Here is a 26,949-nt window from a genome sequence, read left to right on the forward strand (position 1 = left end):
TTCTAAAATTAACTGTAGTGACAGATTCTACGAATATACTAAAAAAAAACTGAATTGTGCAATTTAAACGAACTATAATGTATGTGAATTATGTATCAATAAAACTGTTATTAAGAAAAATCGAAGGGGTGCCTGGGTGGCTCAGTCGGTTAAGCGTACGACTTCGGCTCAGGTCATGATCTCTCAGTTCATGAGTTCAAGCCCCGCGTCGGACTCTGTGCTAACAGCTCTGTTTTCAGTTTCTGGAGCCTGGTTTCAGTTTCTGTGTCTTCCTCTCTCTCTCTCTGACCCTCCCCCATTCATGCTCTGTCTCTCTCTGTCTCAAAAATAAATAAACTTAAAAAAAAAAAAAAGAAAGAAAAATCCAATATTGCTCTCAACAGTCCAAAAAATGAGGACTAGGTCACCCTGGTCCCCTTCCCAAAATTACCTTACCAAAAGGCAACTCAAAACCTGGAGATATTTCAGGGCTTGAAATCTTTTATTTCCACAATGCTGTCTTGTGACTCAGCAATGAGGGAAAATGCCAGTATTTAAATAGATAAATCTTTACTTCTTGGCAAAACTATGTGGCCAAAGGAGACAGAAGATACACTTTCTGGGAAGCTTCAGGATAGTCAGGACCCTGCACTGCCATGTCCTGACTTTAACCCAGGCACGCAGTTCAAGAGATGACACAGAAGCAGGAGCTTCCTGGTGTTCAGGATTTGGGGCTTGATGCCTACTGTACTGATAGTTCAAAATAATACAACTACCAACAGGAACAAAGTTTCAAGCGAGGAACACATTCATTTTTGTCTAACTTTAGTTGAACAGGCATTCATTTTGACGACTTTCAAGTAACACTGGTCACAAAACAGGCAACTGCTTATTCTGTCAGGCCTATTGCTCTGCATCCAAATCTATGAATGCACATTTGACTGGTAATAATGTATCAAACCAGTGATCCTATTATCATCTGTTTTATGTTAACCTGAAATAAAGTACCTAAATAATGTCTTTGCAGATTATCTTGTTTAAAGCTAGTAGTAAAATACAGACTTTCTTACAGACAGTGCTTACTGATCTCAGAAACTGAATCATAACTGGTGTCTTAAGGCTGTAGTCATTTCTTCTCTTTTGAAATGACAACCAAATGGTAAAATCAGAAAAACTTCAAGGTTACAAAGCCTCAAATTCCTTTGAAAGAAAAATTACATAAATCAGATTTTATTGTGGACATAATTCACTTTTAGCATCTGATGGCATTTACTCATATGGAAATAAAGACTGCATTGCTCTAAAAGCTACCTTGGAAAGACTGAAAACGAATGTCATCCACTTAAAAGCATAGCGACACACTTTATAATATAAAGACTACACAACTTCAAAATGCAGCCTTAAAAAAAAAAAAGACAGGGGGAGGTCTCTTCTTACTGATCACTATATGCAACTATGAAAAAAAAAGTCATTATTCTCTGTTCTCTGACAACAAAATTATATGGCCTAGAGTAGTACTTACTTTTTAACTGTGATTTCCATAAAAATTTCTGAGTCCCAGAACTCAAAGTAAATTTACCACTCAAGGAAAAAATGACAGGACCTTAGCAAGAAAATGGAGATGGAGACTATCAGAAAGCTGCAGCAGGTAAGATCTAAAGGGTATCAACTTCAAAAGTGCAAATACAGTGGAAAGAAAGCAGCGATAACACGCTTTCTGAAACACAGTAAGCCACCTAAAAAAAAATTCTTTCCTGAGCAAAAAGCAGCTCCAAGGAAAAGGATAGTATATCATGTTGGGAGTCTTTAGTTTCAGTCCAAACATCACCTACTGTGTTAAAACTAAATTAATAAATATTAAAATAACAGACTCTATGGTTTTCTAGTTAGAACCAAACCAAGCCTGGGGCCTCTGGGTGACTCAGGTGGTTGAGTGTCCAACTCTTGATTTCAGCTCAGGTCATGATCCCAGGATCATGGGATTGAGCCCTGCACTGGGCTCCTCACTGAGCACAGAGCCTGCTTAAGATTCTCTCTGTCTCTCTCTCCCCCTTGCCCCCTTTCCCCAGCTTGTGTGCTCTCTCTCTCTCTCTTTCTCTCTCTCAAAAAAAGAAAAAGAAAAAAGAAAACAAACCACCCAAATCGTTTTCTTTTGTTCTTTTCTGAGATCTGGCCCAAGTACCCTTTTGACCAAAGTCTGGAAAGAATGAACTGATATGAAAAGGCAAACCCTGGGGTGCCTGGGTGGCTGAGTCAGTTAAGCGTCCGACTTCCGTTCAGGTCATATCTCACAGTTCGTGAGTTTGAGCCCTGCATTGGGCCCTCTGCTGTCAGCACAGAGCCCAGTATAGATCCTCTGTTCCCCCCCCCTTTTTCTGCCCCTCCCCTGCTCATGCTCGCTCTCTCTCAAAAATAAATAAACATTAAAAATTAGAAGCAGCAGCAGCAGCAGCACACCCTAAATACCATTCTTGTTAAACACAGCTTGCAATTTAATTTGTCTCTGTCCCACATATGGAGCCCAATAGATAAGCCTAGAATGTAAGTAGGAAACAGGACAATCTCAATCAATGCAACATTTAGAAAGTGCACAGGGTATAGGGCTTCCACAATAAATGGCCCAAAAAATGCTTCTGATGCTACAGTATTTGAACAAAAGCTTAAAGTGCTTAGAGTCAGTAGCTCTATGTAACACTAATTTATGCCAAAATACATTAATGATGAAGAAACCTCACATTCTTCTTACATAAAATGATTATATTTTATAGTACTATGATATTTTTTAAATCCCTGAGAGAAAAATATATACAACTTAAATATTAAAAAAGCAGTTCTTGGGGCACCTGGGTGGCTCAGTTAAGCGTCTGACTTCAGCTCAGGTCATGATCTCACAGCTTGTGGGTTCGAGCCCCGTGTCAGGCTCTGTGCTGACAGCTCGGAGCCTGGAGCCTGCTTCAGATTCTGTGTCTCTTTCTCTCTGCCCCTCCCCCACTCATGCTCTGTCTCTCTCTATCTCTCTCTCTCTATAACAAACATTAAAAATTTTTCAAAAAAAAAAAAGCAATTCTTACTTTCCTGATTAATAAACTCTATAAAACGTATATATTGGATTCTCTAAACTTCAGGCAAAATATTAAGATAAAATATTTCATCTTAATTTTACTAACCCACTACATAACATAAAAACACTGCAACTGGTAACATAACATTTGAGAAGCAATTTTCTTAAAAATCTAAATATGGAGAATTAAAAATGGGACTGAAATTTTCAGAAATTTTACCATTTAAAACACTACTGTAGAAGACTTAAAAATCAACCAAGCATCAGCAATAAAAATTTAAACCCAGAAACCGTATTTCTTTGAAAGATCTAAATGAAGGAGCGCCTGGGGCGCCTGGGTGGCTCAGTCGGTTGAGCGTCCGACTTCGGCTCAGGTCATGATCTCGCAGTTCGTGAGTTCAGGCCCCGCGTCAGGCTCTGTGCTGACAGCTCAGAGCCTGGAGTCTGCTTCGGATTCTGTGTCTCTCTCTGCCCTCCCCCGCTCATGCTCTGTCTCTCCCTGTCTCAGAAATAAACATTAAAAAAAAAAAATTTTTTTTTTTAATTTTTTTATTTTTTTTAAATAAATGAAGGAGCACCTGAGTGGCTCAGTCAGTTAAGCATCCAACTCTCGGTTTTGGCTCCGGTCAGATCTCATGGTTTGTGAGTTCAAGCCCTGAGTTGGGCTGTGCTGACAGCATGGAACCTGCTTGGGATTCTCTCTCTCCCTTTCTCTCTGCCCCTCCCCTGCTGTTTCGTGCTTGTGTTCTCTCTCTTATAAAATAAATAAATTTTGAAAAGATCTAAATGAATATCAATAGTCAAGACTCCACACAATCAAATGCACACCAGATTCTACAGCAAAGCGCGATAAATATAACACAGAACTAGATAAAATGGAAACCCACTACGTAAGGCTTGTTTCGCTTAAAACTTGAGGTGATAGATTCCACAGAATGCAACATTTCTATTTCTCATATTATCTCCAAAAGAGATCAAAAGAAACTCTAACAAGATGCCAACAGAAAGATACTTTGTGGAGTGGGGTATCAGGATGGTGACACAGTTTTCAGCTTCTTCATTAGGCTCCTGGTTCAGAGCTCCATTTTGACAGGGGAGGAGGAGTCTTTAATCTCTGCCATCAGAAAGAATGAAACGGGTCTAATCACTGTTAGAGCAATTTTTTTTTTTTTTTTTTACAAAAGGTACTGTTTTCATCTCAAAAGTTAAAGAGAGAGAAAGGAAAATGGAAAGAAAGATTTTGTCGAAAACCTGGGGGGGGGGGAAGTAAATTCAGAAATGTTCAGGAAGCAAAAAAACAGAATTTGGGAACTGAACTGCCATTACTATTCAATATTCTTTTAACAACTTAATTTTACAGCGAAGTGTTGAGAAATAAAGAAAAAGTTGGTAAATAAAACTAATTCCAATTCTTACAGCTGTACAAACACCTTTCTGTTTCGTTGGCAAATATATAAACTGTCCTTATATAAATTAGAACAACTGTTCAAGTGCACATGCTCTTAAAACTCTCTTGATCTGGGTAAAAAAGCAATTTCTATTTACAGTCAAATGGAATAGAAATTAAAATGCAGATCATTTATCCACATTCCCTCACTGTCCTGCTTTATTACTACTTTTTACATATGTGCTATTCCTGAGACCTAACGGAGACCGTACAGAGCAAGAGAAAAAATAAAACTAAAAGCAGACAGTAACTAACTGGGTATACCAGCATTACAGAATACTTCCAAGTAAACTGTCTTCCTGGACTTATTTGAATTACCTACTAGACAGCTCAAAAATGCTACTTGTTTTGACTTAAACGGTCCCCACTAACAGAGTGTAAGTTGTTTTCTGACTGTCTATCATGTGCCGGTAATTAATCTTGCTCACTTTTCCCATTTAGCAAGCTGACAGACTAAAAATCGTTATTACTTTGAAACTGCACTTCTTTGATTACCAGTGAGGTGGACTACCTTTCCATACGTGTACGGGCCATCTGTAAAACTTCTTTTATTCGATTTTCCCCAGTTTGCAGCATGTCTTCTAAAATTTTTTTTAATTTTTTTTTTTAATGTTTATTTATTTTTAAGAGAGAGACAGTGTGAGAGAGGAAGGGGCAGAGAGAGAGGGAGACCAGAATCCGAAGCAGGATCCAGGCTCTGAAGTGTCAGCCCAGAACCTGATGCGGGACTTAAACTCATGGCCCCAAGATCAAGACCTGAGCTGAGATTAAGAGTCGGATGCTTAACCGACTGAGCCACCCAGGCACCCCTCATGTCTTCTAAAATTTATGATACTTTTAGACACATCTAAGTCTTGCAAAAATTTTTGCTTTGGTGGTCATGCTTGTAACGTCCTTCCCCATCTCAAAATGATATAAATTCACAAATTTGCTCTCGAATTTCTACATGATGGGGTTTTTTTAATTACTTCTTTTTAACCATTTAGGGTTTATTTTGATGATGGGTATGAAATAGGCATCTAATTCCCCCCAATTGTACCAACACCATTTCCTAAATAATCCACCTTTACCACAGATTTAAAGTGTTATCTTTATCATATATTAACAAAACACCCATATGAATTTCCTGTTTTAGATTCTCTATTTTTTTGCCACTATGACAACTATGTTTTAATGCTAATACATTTTAATGTTTGGTAGGGCAAGTCCTCCCTTCATGAGTCTTGTAGAAAAAATTTTCCCAAATTCTTCTGTTAATAAATGTTACCTTATAAACGTAAGAATCATTTTCTCACTTTCTATAAAGATAGAGATGTTATCTTTAGCGATTACATTGAGGAAAAAAGACAACTTTCAAGTGTTACATATTTCCATTCAACGTACGGCACGTTTTCTCCATTTAGTAAAATCTTTTATGTCCTTCAGTAGTGTTTTCATAAAAAATCTTCAGCCTATTCACATGTACTATGTTTGTCTCTACATTCTTCTAAGTTCTGTTCCTATTGAGAATGTTCTCCTTTTATATCAGTAGCTGATTAATGATGTTGAACAGTGACCAGTAATGTCCATATGTATCTTAAGTCAGACCTTCCTCTCTTACTAGTACTAAACAATATTTTTATTTTGTTTATCTAAATAAAATCCTATTTTATTCTAGTGGTTTTGTTAGCTTTTTATTTTTACTTATTTATTTTAGTTTGTTTATTTATTGTGAGAGAGAGAGAGAAAGAGCGTGTGTGAGCACAAGAGGGGCAGAGAAAGAGGGGGAGAGAAACAGAATCCCAAGCAAGCTCTGCATTGTCAGCACAGAGCCCAATGTGGGGCCTGAACTCACAAACTGTGAGATCATGACCTGAGCTGAAACCAAGAGTCGAACACTTAACCAACTGAGCCCACCCAGGTGCCCCTATTTTGTTTTTAATAAATGAAGAATTATTGTTTTGACCTTGGCATACACATGGAAGAATACAGCAGAGTTTCCATATGCTCTAAAAACATATAAAGAAATGAAATTTTAATAAATCAGATATTTTAATAAACATGCAATATTTCCCTATTGTACTTCAAACTATTCCATTTAGTGTTTCATCACCCGTTCTACTATATCTGTTTATCACCTGTTCTACTGTATCTGTTTGTTTTTATCACCTGTTCCACTATATATATATATATATATATTTTTTTTTTTTTTTTTTTTTTTTTTTTTTTAAACTCAATAACCTCTGTATAAATCTCCATACTGGCCTCAGTAAATGCGAGTTTCCACTTAACTACTTGGCCCCAGTATGGACATACATCCTTCTCTCACTAGCCCACAGCAAAGCTGAAACAGTAAACTCTCTAATGGTTCAGTTTTAACAGAAGAGTATTAAAACAGTTACTCAGCAGGCTCACTAAAAAACTAGTCCAAGGGGCGCCTGGGTGGCGCAGTCGGTTAAGCGTCCGACTTCAGCCAGGTCACGATCTCGCGGTCCGTGAGTTCGAGCCCCGCGTCGGGCTCTGGGCTGATGGCTCAGAGCCTGGAGCCTGTTTCCGATTCTGTGTCTCCCTCTCTCTCTGCCCCTCCCCCGTTCATGCTCTGTCTCTCTCTGTCCCAAAAATAAATAAACGTTGAAAAAAAAAATTAAAAAAAAAAAAAAAACAAAAAAACTAGTCCAAAGCCCACAGGCCCACACCAACTTCTTTACAGTGCTTTCCTGCACAGTTCCTTGGATAGCCCCCGGCCAAGACCACCTGCTTATCCATCACCCCATCTGCCTACCCACCACAGGGCCTACCCTCCCTCCTGCCACAGGGCAGGCTGTTGATCTTGAGCACTTGTTCAACTTTACAGCTGCTTGCCTGTCCAACATTAGCACCTCCTGCCCATCTACAGAGCCTACTGCCCTACTAGAACACCACCCACGAATGAATTTAGAGCACATTTAAATTGATCCTCAGAATTTAAGTCTTCCCAGGTCATAGCCAGCTGAGATTTGTCTCTTCTTAGATATAACTGACATGGCATTCCTAATATCATGCCCTTCAGAAGAGACAATTCTCTGTTACTCGTAGGACCTTGCCCTATAGAGCTACAGGACAACCACATGAGAACACAATAGTGCCACACCAAAATAAAGTAATCTGTATGACTTTCTCACTACCCTTTTATCACACATTCACAGTCCAACTTCTTCCAACTGCTACAACCAATACAATTCTTCATGTCTCTGAACTCTATTTGGAATTCAATGCCACTAATTTTAACATTCCACTTTTCTTGAATTCCTTCACATGCCTTGGTATCTCCAACTGTGAAAATGCCTGGAGCGGAGCTTCTTAATATGGAGTACATGAACTCCCTAGGGAACTGTGAACACTACAGAATTAAGTGTAAAAGTCCATGTGCACAGTTTTTTCTAGGGTGAGGGTATACAGTTTCACTAAGTTCTCAAAAGGGACCCAAAATAGATTAAGTCTTGAATTTCTCTGTACTGTCTATAGCAACAAGCACAGCAACGAACACAATCCAGAGCTCAATAAGTATCTGCTGGCAGGCTGTATATGTAAGACTGCTTCTAGTTTTCTCACTCTTTTTATTTATTTATTTATTTATTTTTAACATTTATTTATTTTTGAGACAGAGAGAGACAGAGCATGAGCAGGGGAGGGTCAGATAGAGAGGGAGGCACAGAATCTGAAGCAGGCTCCAGGCTCTGAGCCATCAGCCCAGAGCCCGACGCGGGGCTCGAACTCACGGACCGCGAGATCGTGAACTGGCTGAAGTCGGACGCTTAACCGACTGCGCCACCCAGGCGCCCCATAGTTTTCTCACTCTTTACATAAAATAGTTGTTTGGTTTTTTTTTAAGTATGTGTAAGTCCTAATTTCATTCACTCAAAACAGACACTTACAATTGTGCCTATCCTATGCACAGAAATACTATACTAGGCTCTAAGGATTAAAAAAAATTCTACAAAGCTCAAAGTATAATAGGGGAGAAACGTAATTATAATACAACGTGGTATAAAGGCAATATACAAAGATGTTGGCAATAGGCTTATATATGGTAACTGAAATTAGCAGAGTATAAAACAACTGATACACGGTAAGAGCAGTGGGCTAAGAAACAAACACTGGGAACACAAACACATTTAAGAGCACTTTAACAGATATAAAGCCCAAGAATGAGCACAGAAGGAATGATGAATAAAACACATGAGAAACAGAAGAGCAGCTTTCTGAAGGACGAAATCAACAGTGCCAAAATCAATATTAAGTCTGAAAAAGAGTACAGAGGACCTATGAATGAGGCGTTACTGGTAGCCCCAGAAGCTTGTAAGTTGTGAATATAAAAGGCAGATTACCATGCGATGAGTATGTAGAAACTAAGAGTCAAGAAGTTTGAGTAAGAAAGGAAGACAGGATAGTAAGTAAGAAGAGTCCAGGACAAAAAGGAATTCTTTTCAGGAACAGAGGGACTTGAATAGGTTTTTGGGCTAAAGCGAAGGAGCAACTAGAGAGGAAGAGGTTGAAGAGTCTGGAAACAGAGGTGACAGAAAAGATCAAGAACCCAGGAATGGTGGAACACAGTCAAAAGCATGACTGGAGGAGTTGAGATTGAACAGGAAGTGAAATATCCCACCTACTAAAACCAAAGGAAAGAGAGTAATGATGGCAAGGGGAAGATAAAGTTGTAGGTAAGGGAGGGGGCAAATAGTTGAGGATGGAGATCATTGCCAGTAACTTAATTTTCTCATATGTGATTTTTCACTTATTGTGACAAAAGAGCTGGAAAGAAAGTGATTCTTCAAACTAAATCCAATTCGAATGGTCACAAATAAGGAATTAATGAAATTACACAATATTAGATTAGAGTCAAAGCATGAGTTTAGAGACAAAGTATATTCTATGTTATTTCACCAAAGACAATACAGTACGTATTTCTGATCAGCCCTAACAGACCAAATGTAGCAGGAAAAAAGATCTAGAACAAGAATTGGCAAGATGTTTTTGTAAAGGACCAGGTAATAAATATTGTTTGGCATTGCAAGCCATATAGTCTCTTATTCCAACCACTCAACTCTATCCCTGTAGCATGAAAGCAGCCACACACAGCACAAAAATAAGCAGGTATATTGTGATACAATAAAACTTTATTTACCAATGAGTGAATCTGGCCTACAGGCCTGAAGTTTGCTGGCCCCTGTTCTCTAGACTGAGAACGCTTTTAAGGAAATGAAGCAGTAGAAAGAAGCGTAAGTTAGGAGAATGAAGAAAGACGAGCAGCCAGAACTAAAATGTAGTTGAGATATTAAAGAGCAAAATATGAGAAAGGCAGCAAAAGAAAAAGCAGAAAGAGAATGAAGGAGAAAATCAAGTGAGAAAGGAAAACTGGAAACAGGAAAAGTAAAAAATGAGTAGAGATCATACGCCAATTCCAAAGTAGAAAGATGCAGAGACAAAAAGCAGCTGAATGCCCTACAAAATAGCAAAATGAAGAGGGGAAAATAAGAGCATCCCATACCTGTCTGCAATGGAATTCAGATAACGGATAATACACACACTAATTTTCCAGTGATAACCTGACGGTCTAATTGTGGGTGTGCAAAAGGAATCCACAGCTTACAAAATGCAGAGTTACTCTTCATTTTGCCCACAACTCAAACTGGTAACATGTATAGCATTCAAGAGATCACATGAAACTTACCCATCATATCATAAAAAACAGATCAATTATTTCTAGGCCTTTTATTCCCTTGCATATGTGTACAAATGTGACAACTTTAAAAACCTAGTAAAACAAAAAAACTTACTAAAATCAGTAGTCAGAATTAAGAAGTTAAAAGCCATACTAACTTAACTTTTAAAAGTTTCCCCAAAAATAAAGCCAAAGATTTTAAAAAGAAAAGAATCTTGAATAATCTGCATATTTATACTATACAGGAATTTTGTTTACTTTTGGCTTTGTGGGGAAATCCCTTAAGGTAAATGCAGGCTTATTCTGACTAAGCTAAACAACAAATGAGACCACATAATTTCTGTCACAATAGTACAGTGTTCAAGAACATGAGTTGGGGGGTTAGAAGCTGCTAGGTTTGTGTCTTCACTTTACCAAGTTACTTAATCATGTCTTAATTTTTTGTAATTAATGAACCATGCCAATTAATTACCCTAACAAGTTTTTTCTATACTAATAGCATCTCCAAAATAATATTTATAGAGGGCAAGGATAGTATTAATACTATCTTCCAGGACAGTATTAAGAATCTGGCTTAAGAGACCTGAAATCCTTCGGGCACCTGGGTGGTTCAGTGGGTTAAGCGTCCGACTTCAGCTCAGGTCATGATCCCACAGCTCATGAGTTCAAGCCCCACGCTGGGCTCTGTGCTAACAAGCTCAGAGCCTGGAGCCTGCTTCAGATTCTGTGTCTCCCTCTCTCTGCCCCTCCCCCACTCACACTGTCTTTCTCTCTTAAATGAATGTTTAAAAAAAGAAGAGAGAGAGAGAGAGAGGGACCTGAAATCCTCAACACATGACTTAATACTATTTTCAGGATACCATGCACTGGACACAATTGTGTAATTCACTAAACCACTACAGTCTTTAAATAAAATACCTGAAATTACTCCACTATGGGATGTCCTCATCAAGAAAACTATATTTTTATGTATATAGCAAAATACATCCATCCCGTTATGAGTGTACTGAATAGTGTCAAAGTTGTCGCTCTGATCTTTTTTCTTGGCTTTCTACAATGAACACAAATTACCTAAGAAATAAAGACATGATAAAATAATAAAATAAAATAAAAAATTTAACACATTAATTTTGAAGAGGATCAAAGAATGGGATGCCACAGATATTTCCAAGTAACATTTATCTTTCCAAATTTAGGAAATGCTAATTCACTTTAAGAACAAAAAACAAAGCGTATTGTAAATGGCTATTAGCTAAATGGCCTGGTACCCAACAGAGTAAGGAACATTTTGTTGTTGTTGTGACCAATACTTTTTCCAGAGTGCTATGTACTACTAGATTCAACTAAAACTGTATTTTCCCTTTCAGCTTATTATCCAAAGTCAATTTTTAAATTTAAAACAGTGAAATACTTCAACAGTATAAGCATAAATATAATTTTGTGGTCCTAGGCATAAATAAGATCAACTCCAAAGGCAGCAACGAAAAAAAGACTTGTTTCCTTGTATGGGCCATTGAAGGACTCTTAGACAAAGAGTTGTAAATCAGAGACACAGACATTTGAGAAGGTACAAAAACAGAACACAGTGCTTTCTCCAGCACTGCAAACCGTTACAGGTACCTAGCACTGCTAGCTTCTGAAAAAACAAGCTAACTATAGGTGAGAACCTTAAGAGGTCCAAAGGAAAGGCTTTAACTTTCTGGTGGCTTGTAATTTCTAAAAAACAATGCAGAAAAATGAGCGCAACAAAAACAGCTGAATGATGAAAATCAAAAACCGTGGGGAGTTACAACTCACAATGGAATTGACTACAGAATCTGACCAGAAAAAATCAATTTAAGAATTTTTCAGCCAAGGGACCCCTGGGTGGCTCAGTCGATTAAGCGTCCTACTTCAGCTCAGGTCGTGATCTCACAGTTTGTGAGTTCGAGCCCCACTTCGGCTGTCAGCTCAGAGCGTGCTACAGATTCTGTGTCTCCCTCTCTCTCTCTACCCCTCCCCCATTTGTGTGCATGCGCTCTCGCTGTCTCACACTCCCTCTCAAAAATAAACATTAAAGGGGCGCCTGGGTGGCGCAGTCGGTTAAGCGTCCGACTTCAGCCAGGTCACGATCTCGCGGTCCGGGAGTTCGAGCCCCGCGTCGGGCTCTGGGCTGACGGCTCGGAGCCTGGAGCCTGTTTCTGATTCTGTGTCTCCCTCTCTCTCTGCCCCTCGCCCGTTCATGCTCTGTCTCTCTCTGTCCCAAAAATAAATAAATGTTGAAAAAAAAAATTAAAAAAAAAAATAAATTAAAAAAAATAAACATTAAAAAAAAAGGTTAGAGCCAAGTTCAAAATTGCCAAGAGCCTTTCAATGTGATACTAAACACTCAGCACCACATATACTCTCCAAATGACTAACAGTAATTCCCGTATTTTCCTCCTCAATGGACATTTGAAATGGACTAAATTTTAATATAACTATGTCATCCCTTTTAGTTTTTCAAAACAGTCCCATACTCTGAATGTTTTATTATTTTTTTAATATAATTTGTTATCAAATTGGCTAACACACAGTGTGTAAGATGTACTCTTGGTTTGGGGGTAGATTCCTGTGGTTCATCGCTTACATATAACACCCAGTGCTCATCCCAACAAGTGCCCTCCTCGATGCCCATCACCCATTTTCTCCTCTCCTCCACCCCTCCTGAATGTTTTCTTAAATACCCATGTTCTACTTATCTTTTTCATCTTCATTAAGCCATTGTTTTTCTATCCATAGCTCTCTGCCCGTTCTCTCTTAGTCCTATTTCCAGGTCATAAAACTATAACATTTATGGAACTATAAGCATGATAAAACTACATATGTGTTATTTATAAGCATCTTAAAATGAAAAGTTTATGAACTGAAGGCCAAATGGGACAAGAAATTTCAGTTGAGTATAATCAGTAGCATTCTTGACCATGAAACTATAGACTGAAAATCCCTTACAAACTTTAACAGAACACAAACTCTCATGATTTATCCTAAAGTATCAAGGAATCTTCCTCTGAAGTTTTAAATATTTTCCAACAAAAATGCATTAAAATTCCCATTTGTCCTAATCAGGTTACTCTAAAAAAAAAAAAAAAGTCTGTATAATCAATGCATAAAGTCTTTGTTTGAATAAATCTTATAAACCATGACACATATTTAGGAAATCAAAATTCACCTCTTCTTGCATAACTGGAGTCCATGTCTTTAAACTGTACCACAACAAAGTCTGAACACTTGAACAAAATACTCTCCATTATTTCTTCACGTTTTGGCCCCGAACTGGATTCCATACTTTTCTCATGTGCAGCATCAAGTACCAAATCACACTAAAATGAGAAGCATGAGTAAATATTCAAAACACTTATAAAATATAAGAATTCTTCAGCATATCAAGGTACTATTTCTTAAATGCCCTTGACAAAAATAATCTATCTCAAGAGAATCTTATAATCATACCTTTTTCTCAGAAATATGACCTATTATCTATTCCATGATTCAAAATACTTCTCACCTACAAGTTGGTCCCTGCTACCATAGTCTGTCTTAAGTAAACTAATGGTGATAAAGAATAGAATAATGAACCACTCAATCCCTCTTCAGGACCACAATGCTTGAAAAGGTCAAGATACTGTAATAAGCCCACAAAGCAAGTTTGATTATACAAAATAGTTTATAAAATAATCAGTATTTGAAACTGAAGAGCAAAATCTAAGTGGTAAAGTAACTAAACGTGAAAATGTGACAAACATGTCCACATCAGAACTATAAATTATTAAACCAGAAACTAACAGACACTGTCAGGAAGCCATACAAACATACAGCAGTTGATGATTCATGGGGTTTTACATTCAACAAAAAGAGAAAAGAGTAAAAATTACCTTAGGACTGTAGGTTTTAAAAACTCCTTCATATATACCTCCGTTTTTCACTTGTACTTCACATTTGGATCCCTAAAAACATACAATTAATTTATCAAAGAAACAGTGTGCTAGCCAGTCTCGAGGGACAGTTGCTTTCATTTTATTTTTTATATAGCTCATCAGGCTTCATTCAACATATTAGGTATTTACTGATAGAACAATAAAAAATTTTAAAACATTAACAATACACTGAATTCTCAAAATTCCTCAGGAGGCCCTGCTCAGAGTTTGCAGTATGAATTTAAATACTGAAGTTAAGTATTTCTGACTCTGGTTCTATTAAGTGACAAAATAATGCACTAAAGACAATCATCTACTACTATTATTTTGTACATAGTAGGGTTAACAAGAATGGTTTTATAGTGAGTCACGATAGCTTGGATGGAGTTCTGTTTTTTCTAAATAATCCTGATTGTGACCTAAGAAATGATACTGTGAGAATCATTCATCTACATTTCAACACCATGAAATTACTTTATTGCACTACGCGCCAGGCAGTCTCTCCCCAATAATCTGGTAACTTACAACAACTGATGTAAGTATATGAACCATCCTCATATTTGCATAGATTCCATCAAAAGAAATCTGGAATTTTAAGAAAAAAATATTAGCCATCAGTATTTATCCTTGTGTATACATATTAGAGTTAACATTTAATTTGTTACAAAATGTTTAGTTAGCTTTATAATACCTTACGTGCATTAAAGAAAGATTTACTTTACTACAATCTTTTGTTTCCTTAGAGAACAGAGGCTTAAGTTTTCAAAAGAAATCAGTCATACCATCTAACAATGTTTTGACTATACATGACACAAAAAAGCAAAAGTGAACTTCCATATATGAGAAAAGACAAAACCACAAATATTGGGGAGTAAAGGGAGGAGGGTTCACTACAAAGTGGCAGGAGTGATTTTTCAAAGTGAGAGAAATGTCCCATTATCTTGACTGTGGTGGTGGTTACACAATCGTATGCATCAAAACTCACAGACCTGTACACTAAATAGGTTTAACTATATGTAAATAAATAAATGGGGTGGAGGGGTCTTTTGCAGAAGACGCTGCACTATGTTCCCTCAGCACGTATCCATCAATCATGGATTTTTTCATTGATAAAAGTTCTAAATTTTAAAACCAGAAGGCTCTTTCCAAGGGAGAAAAATGGAACTAAAAGATAGCACATTAATTCAAAACCAAACACCCAAAGAACTCTGCAACTCCAGTCCTGGTGTTCCATTGATCTTTTTTAGGCATTACGCATTTAGATTTGCCTTTAACCATTTATAAAACAACAAATAACTTCTTATTAGGCAAGAAAAATACTATTAACAGATAATTTTATATTTTTCACATAAAATCATCTCAAAAAACAACATATATAGCTAATAATTTTATACCAAACAGTACTGAAGTATAAAAGTTGTAAGAGGGGTGCCTACGTGGCTCAGTCAGTTAACCGTCCAACTTCAGCTCAGGTCATGATCTCACAGTCTGTGAGTTTGAGTCCCCCCGTCAGCCTCTCTGCTGTCAGCACAGAGCCTGCTTCGGATCCTCTGTCCCCTCACTCTCCGGCCCCCTACACTGCTCGTTTTCTCTCTCTCTCTCCTCTCTTCTCTCTCTCTCTCTCTCGCTCACTCACTCACTCACTCAAAAATAAACATTAAAAACAATGTTCTTTGGGCGCCTGGGTGGTTCAGTCTGTTAAACATCTGACTTCAGCTCAGGACATGATCTCACAGTTCATGAGTTAGAGCCCCGTGTCAGGCCCTGTGTTGACAGCACGGAGCCTGGAGCCTGCTTCGGATTCTGTGTCTCCCTCTCTCTCTCTCCCCCTCCCTCACAGTCTGTCTCACTTTCTCTCTCAAAAATAAAAAAAAAAATTTTAACGTTGTCAGATATAAAATTCAAGAAAAAGGATTTTTTTTTACCTTGGCTTTGGTCCACCGGTTCAGAAATCACATTTTCATTACCAATTTTTCCAACCAACTTACATTAAAGTTACTCACCGTAGATTGAGGCAGTCCTTTGCTGTTTCGACCTCTGAAAAAATTAAATACTATGTTTATTAAGTTCAATAGGCTAAACATACTAAAAAAATTTTTCAAATTTAAATTTCATTCAAATAAAGCATAATTCCATTCAAATAAAGCATAGGCAATCCGTGGGTAAGGCTCATCTAATATTAACTATAAAGGCTACCTAAGTATGGTTCTCTCTGTGTTTCCTGGCTCAGAGGCCCAGAAAAGATATGGGTCATGGCAGGGAGGAAGGAAGGAATAATGTGAACATGATCAAAATAAAACAAAGTACAAATAAAAATAGCCTACTGGAAAAAATAACCAATACTAAATAATCTTTACTCCAAAAGTAACCTCTCACTCTGTTGGAGAAAACTACTTGGGAATAAAATATAAATTCTATTCCTGATTTAACTGACATATTGACTGACATCAAAGTCACCTCCCATCTTTTCCCCCTGGTCTCTAAATACAGGCACTATGTTTACAAGTGCAGAAAAAACACTTGAAAATAAGTTAAATCATTCAGAGCACTTTCCTTTCTAAATAATAAGTACCTCTGTCAGTATCTATGTAACAAGTGTTTTTCCTTGCCAACCTCCTACCTCTGAAACAATGCCGTACACCAAAGTCAGCTGTCAAGTAATTTCTAGTAAGGTAGACAATATTGTCAAGTGAGTTTAGTTATACAGCATAACACGACCTAAGGCTTGTTCCAATGGAAAAGATTAGGCCCTTTATGAAATGATACAAACATTAATAGAGTGAAATTCTATATTCCTCAGAAATATTAGTTACTCTGGAATTATAGGACTGGAATCTCATTTTAATAAAATAACCATGATACTCAAGCCACAAATTTAAAACATTCAAAGAGAAGTACAATTCAGGTCTAAAGAGTCTACCAGTATGAATGGTGCCAATTCCCAGTAAAATAGCACTCATCTTAGAACTCCAAGGACAGGATTGGTTTGCTCTCCAACCCAATCACTCTCTCTCATCTAGAAATTAACATCTGACCACAACACCTCTGAAATTCTTTCCATTTCTAACATTCTGATTCCGTAACTCTTTGCTTCACACATAGCACCGAGAGAGAGAAATCACTAAAGTCTAAGGAAGAGAACTAATAATAATAGTAACTAATACTTACTACAAAAACCAGACCCTATGGTAAGCACTATGTGCAATCTCTTACCCTTCACTTTACAGGTGAGGAAACCAAACCTTAATTATCTTGACTAAAATCCTCTAGTTCATGAGCAGGAGAGCTGGTATTGTAACCAGGTGACCCGAAGTCCAGGCTTTTCATTTCTAGATTATACTGCCTCTCTAAAACTGCGTCACAAGGAATAAACTACCTTCACAATTAAACCTAATCAAATTTCTAAATTTTTTCAAATAAATTCATTTCATTTGAATTTATTGGGGTTTTCTATTTATTTGTAGCCTGTAATTAAAGGCTATATAAAATGGCTAAAAATCTTGCTTAGGGTTACCTTATCTTAGTGGTTGCTGAGATGCCAGAGTTAAGATATAAATGCCACCAATTCAGTACCCATAAATTCACCTGCATCCCCATAAAGCGATTTAAAAGAATTTAAAGACTTCTGTGAGGTGGGACTTCTATATTTTTATTGATTATACAATTACATCTTTGACTAATAAAGAGCAATTGTTGGGGCGCCTGGGTGGCGCAGTCGGTTAAGCGTCCGACTTCAGCCAGGTCACGATCTCGCGGTCCGTGAGTTCGAGCCCCGCATCAGGCTCTGGGCTGATGGCTCAGAGCCTGGAGCCTGTTTCCGATTCTGTGTCTCCCTCTCTCTCTGCCCCTCCCCCGTTCATGCTCTGTCTCTCTCTGTCCCAAAAATAAATAAACGTTGAAAAAAAAAAATTTTTTTTAATAAATAAATAAATAAAGAGCAATTGTTTGACAACCTGGTTTACTTAGTAGAACAAATCATTCTTGGGCTTGGGCTTGGGCTGAGAGCAATACCAAGAGGTACGGAGTATAGAAACCACTGATTTTCATTGACCAAACCCAGTGGTGGAATAACCAAGGGAAATGTTAGCATACCATAGGAGCATTCTCTGAAACTTATGCTAAAAGTTTAAATTCATTCTTGTTTTTTCTTTTGGGATCTATTTAGAGATGCTTTACTTTTAATTTTTTCTTTAGTATTTTGGAACAAAGCAAGTTAATGTTTCATATAGTTACAAAAACGAAATTTCAAAAAAGCCAAGATCATATTCTAGTCCTAAACATACCTATGATTAGATGAATATTTCACAAAACAATCATATCCAGGATTATATGCTTTCAATAGTTATTGAAAATCAAGTTAATATGTGATTCAAAATGCCAAGTTAATATAAAGAAATTTTAAAGAGTAACAGTAGTTTATATTGCAAACTAATACAGGAAGGAGGAAATAGCTGGGGTTGTAAATAAGACTGGCTTGAGTTAATAACTGTTGAGACGAGGTGACAGGTGTGCAGGGCTTCATTTTTATCATTCTGCATGTTTTTCACAATCTCTTTAGGTTAAAAAAAAAAAAAGTACCTTCTGATATGATGCAATTGGACCCTGGATTTAATCAAGACCCATTAGTTTACGGGAAACAGGGTGTAGAAGAATATATTAACTGATACCATGAGGTTACAAATCCGTTAAACCCAGAATGTGGTATTTTTTTTTAAGTTTATTTATTTGAGAGAGAAACAGAGAGAGCCTGCAAGTGCGAGCAGGGGAGGGGCAGAGAGAAGAGGGAGAGAAAGAATCCCAAGCAGGCTCTGCACCTGGGGCTCAAACTCACCAACCTTGAGATCATGACCTGAGCCAAAATCAAGAGTCAGGTGCTTAACCCACTGAGCTACCCAAACGCCCCAGAATGTGGTAAATTTGACCTAACAAAAGATGGGTTATGCAACAAATAAATGGCATGAGAAGAAAAAAACAGTGTAGAGGGAGGGAAAATTATTATAAATTTAAAGACACATAAATCAAAAGCAAAGTGTAGCTTCTCAATTTCAACACTTACTATAAAGCTACAGTAATCAGCAGAGTGTGGTGCTGGCATAAGGACAAACATAAAATCCAATGAAACAGAATAGAGAGCCCAGAAATAAACCCTCACATATATGGTGAAACTTTACAACTTAAATCATACACAAAAATTAACCCAAAATGGGTCAAAGATGTAAATTTAAGAGCTACCACTATGAAATTCTTAGAAGAAAACACAGGAGAAAAGCCTTCGTGACTTTAAACTTGGCAGTGATTTAACTGTGACACCAAAATGCATAAACATTTAAAAAAATACCAAAAATTATTTCATCAAAATTAAAAGCTCTTATGCAAAGGATTATCAGTTATCAGAGTAAAGACACCACTTTTCAGAGTAAGATATGTACATTTCATGTATCTGATAATCCAGAATACATAAACAACTACAATTCATTAACAACAAAAAAACATACAACCCAATTCAAAAATGGACAAAAGACTTGAATAGACATTTCTCCAAAGAAGCTATACAGTTAGCCCATAAGCACATGAAAAGATGTTCAACATCACTAGTCATCAGGAAAGGTGCAAATCAAAATCACAATGAGCTACCACTTCACCCCCCACTATGAAAGCTATTATAAAAAAGACAGAAAATCACAAGTGTTGGAAAAATGTGGAGAAATTGGAACCCATGTGTACTACCTGTGGGAATGTAAAATGTTATAGCTGCTGTGGAAGACAGTATGGCAGTCCCCCAAAATTTAAACAGAATTGGGGCACCTGGGTGGCTCAGTCAGTTAAGCGTCCGACTTCAGCTCAGGTCATGATCTCACCATTCATGAGTTCAAGCCCCACATCAGGCTCTATGCTGATAGCTCAGGGCCTGGAGCCTGCTTCAAAAAATCTCTCTCTCTCTCTGCGCCTTCCCTCCTCATGCTCTCTCAAAAATAAACATTAAAAATTAAAAAAATATTAAACGGAATTATCCGATGATCCAGCAATACCACTCCTGAATCCATACCCAAAATAACTGAAAGCATGGATCTGAACAGATATTTGTACATCAATGTTCAGAGTAGCATTATTTACAATAGCCAAAAGGTGGAAAAACCCAAATGTCCACTGGCAAATGATAAACACAAGGTGGTACATCCATACAATAGAATATTTTTCAGCCTTAAAAACAAATGAAGTTCTGACACATACAAGGATGAACACATGCTAAGTGAAAAGAAGCCACATACACAAAAGGACAACTACTGTATGACTCTACTTATAGGAGGTATATAGTGTAGTCAAATTCATAGACAAAGTAGACTGGTGAATACCAGGAGCTAAGGATGGCTGGGATAGGGAGCAAATGCTTAGTGGGTAAAGGGATTCCTTCTGGGATATTTTGGAACTTAATAGAGGAGGCGGGAGCACAACAAAGTGAAGGTACTTCGGTCCCCTGAACTACACATTTAAAAATGGTTACAAAGGTTAACTTTTATGCGATGTACATTTTACAATTAAAAAGGGGGGAGGGCCACACCTCAGTGGGTTAAGCGTCCGACTTCGGCTCAGTTCGTGATCTCGCAGTTCATGAGTTCGAGCCCCGTGTCAGGCTCTGTGCTGACAGCTCAGAGCCTGGAGCCTGCTTCTAATTCTGTGTCTCCCTCTCCCTCTGCCCCTGCCACTCCCCCATTTTCTCTCTCTCTCTCTCTCTCTCTCTCTCTCTCTCTCTCTCTCTCTCAAAAATAAACAAACATTTAAAAAAAAAAAAAAAGATAAGCTCAGATTCTCTTCCCAGCGGAAATTCATTTGCAACAGCATGTAGAGAAGTTCATGCCAAAGGGTGCCCTCAAAAACAGTGGAGTTTGTAGTCAAAGGCTACCATAGGAGACTGATAGAATCACTGCAGACACAGGCTTAAGTGAATAAAAAAAAAACAAGATCCAACCATACACAGTCTATAAGAGAGGAATTTTAGATTTAAAGATACAAAGAGACTGAAAGGAAAAGGATGGAAAAGGAAATATTGTAAGAACAGCACATACAAGAAAGCTGCAGTGGCTGTACAATTATCTAACGAAACAGAAGTGTTACTAGAAAGAGGGACATTTAAAAAAATTTTTTTAGTGTTTATTTTTGAGAGAGACAGAGTGGGAGTGTGGAAGGGGCAGAGAGAGACACACACACACAAAATCCAAAGCAGGCTTCATGTTCTGAGCTGTCAGCACAGAGCCAGAAGCGGGGCCCAAACCCACAAGCCATGGGATCATGACTTGAGCCAAAGTTGGACGCTTAACCGACTGAGCCACCCAGGTGCCCCAAGAGGGACATTTTATGATAAAAGGGTCAATCCATCATGAAGAAGAAAGAGACATTCATCTGGACTCTGTGCCCTTTCACATAACTCCTAGGTTACGAAGATGAACTCCTCACAGAAATTATCTGTGCCATCCTAATACTGAGCTCTCTGCTCCTTCACCTCAAGCCCCATCTCCTTGTCATCCTGTCAACCCAACAAGTGAATTCCAACTAATAAAGGTAGAAGGAATGACGGTATTAAAAGGTTACAATTTGGTAGCCACTTAATAAACTGTTCCACACAAAAATCACCAATGGATGCTAAATCTAGTAAAACAGAAACAGGATATTTATATAGTTATAAAGCAACTCCCCACAAGATACTGATTAATGACAAAGTGAAAAATAATTTTCTAGTAAAGAAGTCTAGCAGATCTAGAGCGCCAGGCTGGCTTAGTCAGTAGAGCATGCGACTCTTGATCACAACTCTTAGTCGTTGAGTTTGAGCCCCACAATGGGGGTAGAGATTACTTAAAAAATTAAAGAAATCAGAAAAAAGGAAAACCTATCCGTTCCTTGCCAAGTCATCCAAGTTAACAGTGTACCAGCAATGGGACAAATATGCACATCATGTACCTGCCCCAAATCATGCAATAAGAACACGGCAAATCTGTGGTATTCTTGCTAAGAAGGCACAATCAGAATCTAAATCATGAGGAAAGAGAGAAACCCCAGTTAAGGGACATTCTACAAAATAACCTGTAATCTTCAAAAGCATCAAGTCGTAAAAGACAAAGATTAAGGAACTAGTTTAGATTAAAGGAAACCAAAAAGACATGACAACTGAATGTAACATATAATCCCAGATTGGTTCCTGGGCCGTCAAAAGAGTATTCTGTTTTGCTGTAGAGAACATCAGAACAACGAGTGAAATCTGAATAAGGTCTATAGATAACAGTCTGACACAACATTAATTTTCTCATTTTGACAAATATACTGTGGTTCTGAAAGAGAATGTCCTTGTTATTAGGAAATGTACTCTGAATTATTTAGGGCTAAGGAGCACCATGTCTCCCATACGTTTAATAAAATAATTTTAATTTTATAACAAATTATATATGTGTATCTTAATTTAACAGAGAAAAAATTAAAAAGTAAATATTACATAAAGAATGAAGGTGAAGGGTATAGAATTATTTGTAATATCATTGCAGCTTTTCTATATATCTAAAATTATACACTTTTTTAAATTAGGAACTCTACATGATTTGTTAACTTCTACTTTACCGTCCAAAATGTCTTTAATGTCTTGTAATAGAAAAATTCAATCCTACACAGCCTTGAAACTCAAATGTCATCTTTCAAGAAACCTTCCTTGGAATATGACATCCCAATCAAATACACACAGTACTCTCTAGACTGAAACTCCTGGGTTTCAATACCCATTCATTCATGCCCTTGGCCAAAAGCTCCTGGATGAATAAAACCTAAACAACAAAGATTGGCACATGGTATCTTACACGTCTTTGTACTGCTTACCAAAATCAGCAAAAAGGAACCATAGCTCACATATGATATACACTTAATAAATATCTAATGAATAAATGTGCCCAAAGTAGAAAGAAAAAGAGAAAGATTTCAAAGTAATCATTACGTAAATCAATGGTCAGCAAACTACAGCCCACAACCTGTTTTTGTTGAGATTCTGAGTTAAGTATGGTTTTTAAGGAGAGAGGGAGGAAGGGAGGAAGGGAGGAAGGGAGGAAGGGAGGAAGGGAGGAAGGGAAGAAGAAAAGCCAAGAATATGCAACAGAGAAGTTATATGGCCCATAATGTCTAAAACACTTACTATCCGAGTCATTTCAAGAAAGATTTGCCAACCTCTGCACTGAAAAAAAAATGTGGCTGCAATGTCAACAACTACAATTTTAAAAATAAAGTCTACTGCTGTTTTACATGAGCCATTATTTCTAAAACAAATTTCTTGGAGCATCTAGATGGTTCAGTCGGTTGAGCATCCAACTCTTGATTTCGGTTCAGGTCCTGACCTCTTGGTTCACGGGATCCAGCCCCCAAGCTGGGCTCCATGGTGGCGCAGAGCTCTCTCTCCCTCGTGCTCTTTCAAAAAAAATAAATATTTAAAACAAATTTCTTGACAGTTTATTAAATACTTTCTTCATGGAAGCTTAATGTACACATAACTGAGAAATGTCAAAGTGTTCTTATTCTCATTTAATTATCTTTAAGCTTTACAATGGAATTGATGTTGATCCACCTTTTGAAAAATCAAGGTATTTTACTAATGTGCCTCTAATGACAATGAGCAAGTTCCACAAAGTTAGGGACTCTGTACTGATCACTGAATCAAAAGCACCTAGCATAAAATAAGAGGTAAATGGTAGATTGAAATGGATAACATATCAACTTGTGAATCTCACGAGAATCTTGATTAGAATTATAAAAAAAATAAAATGGGGGCGCCTGGGTGATTCTGTCAGTTAAGTGTCTGACTTTGGCTCAGGTCATGATCTCATGGGTCATGAGTTCAAGTTCTGCACTGGGCTCTCTGCTGTCAGTGCAGAGCCTGCTCTGGATCCTCAGTCTCTCTCCCTCTCTGCCCCTCCCCCACTAGCGCTCACTTGCTCAAGAGCTCTCTCTCTCTCAAAAATAAACAAACATCACAAAAAATAATAAATAAATAAAATGAAGAGACACTAGAACTGGAAGTTCTAGCTTAGGCAATATCAAGGCAAGACTAGACAGAGAAAAGGAAAACTGTCTTTAATAATAAAGATAGTATGATCATTTAGGCAGAAAATCCTAAGAGAATCTACCAAAAAGCTACTAGAAACAAAAGCTTGGCAAGGCTAACTCAAAACGTATCAATGACCTAATCACAAAAGAGTTAAGTATAACTTTTAACAGAAAATATGGGAGAAACTCTCTATGACCTTTGGTTAGACAAAAATTTTCAAACAGAAAAAATGCAAACCATAAAAGCAAAAAATTGACAAATTAGATTTCATCCAATTTTCAAGTATTCTGTCCTTTGAAAGACTGTTAAGAAAATTAAGTCGGGGCGCCTGCATGGCTCAGTCGGTTAAGCGTCAGACTTCAGCTCAGGTCATGATCTCACAGTTTGTGAGTTCAAGCTCCACATCGGGCTCTGTGCTGACAGCTCAGAGCCTAGAGCCTGCTTCAGATTTTGTGTCCCTCTCTCTCTCTACCTCTCCCCCACTTGTACTCTGTCTCTCTCAAAGATAAATTAACATTAAAAATTAAAAAAAAAAAAAAAGAAAATTAAGTCAACCCACAGACAAGGTAACATTTGCAAAATGTTATGTGTGATAATAACCTTATACCCAGAATTACAAAGAACTCAAAGAACTTATTAATAAGAAGATAAATAGCTCAATAAGCAGGCAAAAGACTTACACAGTCATTTAAGCAACTAGACTTAGCTGATAAAATTAAAGACTGATAATACCAACAACTAGCAAGGACGCCAAGCAGCTGAAACTCTCACACACCACTGGTGGGAATGGAAAATGGCACAGCCATTTTGGAAAACAGTTTGACATTTTCTTATGAAGTCAAACAGACTTATACAACCCCACTCCCAGGTACGTATTCAAAAGTAATGAATGTGAATGTTCAGAGCTGGTTTCTTCAAAACAGCCAAAAAGTGAAAACAGCCCAAATGTCTATTACCTGATAAATGAATAAACCGCAGTAGTGCATCCTGAATAGTGGAATACTACTCAGTAATAAAGTTACAAATTACTGATACATGCTACACACAGCATGGATGAATTTCAAAAGCACTGTGATAAATTAAAGAAGCTAGACACAAAAATAATCCATAATCCCATTTATATGACATTCTGGAAAGGCAAATCTATACAGAAATCAAATCAGTGACTGCCAGGGGCTAAGGGAGAAGAAAGGATATTTATTATAAAAGTACAGAGGGAACTTTATAGGGTGGTATCTGAATTGTGGTAGTGATTACGTGACTATACATTTGCCAAAACTCAAAGAACTTTACACTGCATAGGATGAGTTTACTGCATGTAAACTATACCTTAAACTTGCCACTCCCCAAACTAAAGGCAGAGCCAAAAAGAAACTCCTAAAACATACCTAAAAAAGGTTAAATTTTACTATATGTAAATTGTAACAAAATTAATCTGAGGCTAAAAATTCATTACATTGCACATAAAATTGGTGAATTTTACTGTATGTACACTATACTTCAGTAAAGCAGATTATTTTTTAAGAGACACACAATTGGAAAAATTTGAAATGACTAGACATTACATAATACTAAAGAATTAAGGGATGCCTGCGTGGCTCAGTCGGTTAAGTGTCCGACTTCGGCTCAGGTCATGATCGCGGCTCTTGAGTTCAAGCCCCACAATGGGCTCTGTGCTGACAGCTGGAAGCCTGGAGCCTGCTTCAGATTGTGTGTCTCCCTCTCTCTCTGCCCCTCCCCTTCTCTCTCTCTCAAAAAAGTAACATCGAAAAAAATTTTTAAAAAAAGTCACAAGCTCTACTGACTGAGCCAGCCAGGTGCCTTGCCCCCAAGTGTGATGTTTTTAACACTTTCATTCTCTTAGAGAAATATATATATTGAAATATTTACAGAAGAAATGATACATCAGGAATTCAAAATGAGAACCTACAGTAATCAAGATAGTATGCTCCTGACATAAGGATAAAAGAACAATGAAATAGCAACAGTCCAAAAATAAACTCTTACATTTATAGTCAAATGACTTTTGAAAAGAGAACCAAGACAACTTACTGAGAAAAGAATAGTCTTTTCAACAGAGCTGAGACAACTGGATATCCACATGTAAAAGAATGCAGTTGGACTCCTACCTTACAACATATATAAGAATTAATTCAAAATGGATCAAATACCTAAATGTAAAGGCTAAAACTCTAAAACTCTTGCAAGAAAAAAAATTGCGGTAAATCTTCAAGACCTTGGATTTGGCAATGGATTCTTAGATATGACACTAAAGGCACAATCAACAGACAAAAAAATAAATGGGACTTGATCAAAATCAGAAATTTGGGGTGCCTGACTAGTCAGTAGGGCAGGTGACTCGATCAGAGGGTTTTGTTTTCAAGCCCCACATTGGGCCTAGAGCTTACTTAAGGCAGGGGGAGGGATCAAAAAAATTTTTGTTGCAAAAGGACATCACCAATAGCAAAACACACACACACACACACACACACACACACACACACACACACACACAAATATGAAGAAACTATGGATAAATTAGAGAGGAGATCGCAGATATTCCCAACCCAGGAAACCAAAAGCACTAGGACTTTAGAGTGCAGTGCTTAAAAACAGAGGGCATACCAAAACCCAAAGGTCTACTCTACTTTTCAGACAACTCGGTTTCAAATCCCAGGTCAGCCACTTACAGTGACCCCAGGAAGGTTACTTAATCACTTTGGTCCCCAGTTTTCTTATCTGTAAAATGGAAATAAGTCAAGTCACAGGGTTGTG

General features: G+C 37.5%; 1 protein-coding gene across 29 annotated transcripts in view; it reads right to left on the reverse strand.

Moving 5' to 3' along the window:
• ATXN2 (ataxin 2) overlaps positions 1 to 26,949 on the reverse strand; it is a 127,417-nt gene that overhangs the window by 77,428 nt on the left and 23,040 nt on the right. For all 29 annotated transcript variants that reach the window (XR_006293869.1, XR_006293868.1, XR_006293867.1 and 26 more), the window contains exons 2-5: positions 16,106 to 16,139; positions 14,628 to 14,687; positions 14,061 to 14,132; positions 13,358 to 13,508 (exon numbers count right to left, since the gene is read on the reverse strand). Coding sequence is in view for 26 of the 29 variants with exons in the window: in XM_043557593.1 (XP_043413528.1) it covers positions 13,358 to 13,508; positions 14,061 to 14,132; positions 14,628 to 14,687; positions 16,106 to 16,139 (317 nt within the window). In the remaining 3 variants the exon portion in view is untranslated. The remainder of the gene's footprint in view (positions 1 to 13,357; positions 13,509 to 14,060; positions 14,133 to 14,627; positions 14,688 to 16,105; positions 16,140 to 26,949) is intronic.

The sequence above is a fragment of the Prionailurus bengalensis genome, chromosome D3, assembly GCF_016509475.1.
Source record: "Prionailurus bengalensis isolate Pbe53 chromosome D3, Fcat_Pben_1.1_paternal_pri, whole genome shotgun sequence".
Lineage (NCBI taxonomy): Eukaryota > Metazoa > Chordata > Mammalia > Carnivora > Felidae > Prionailurus > Prionailurus bengalensis.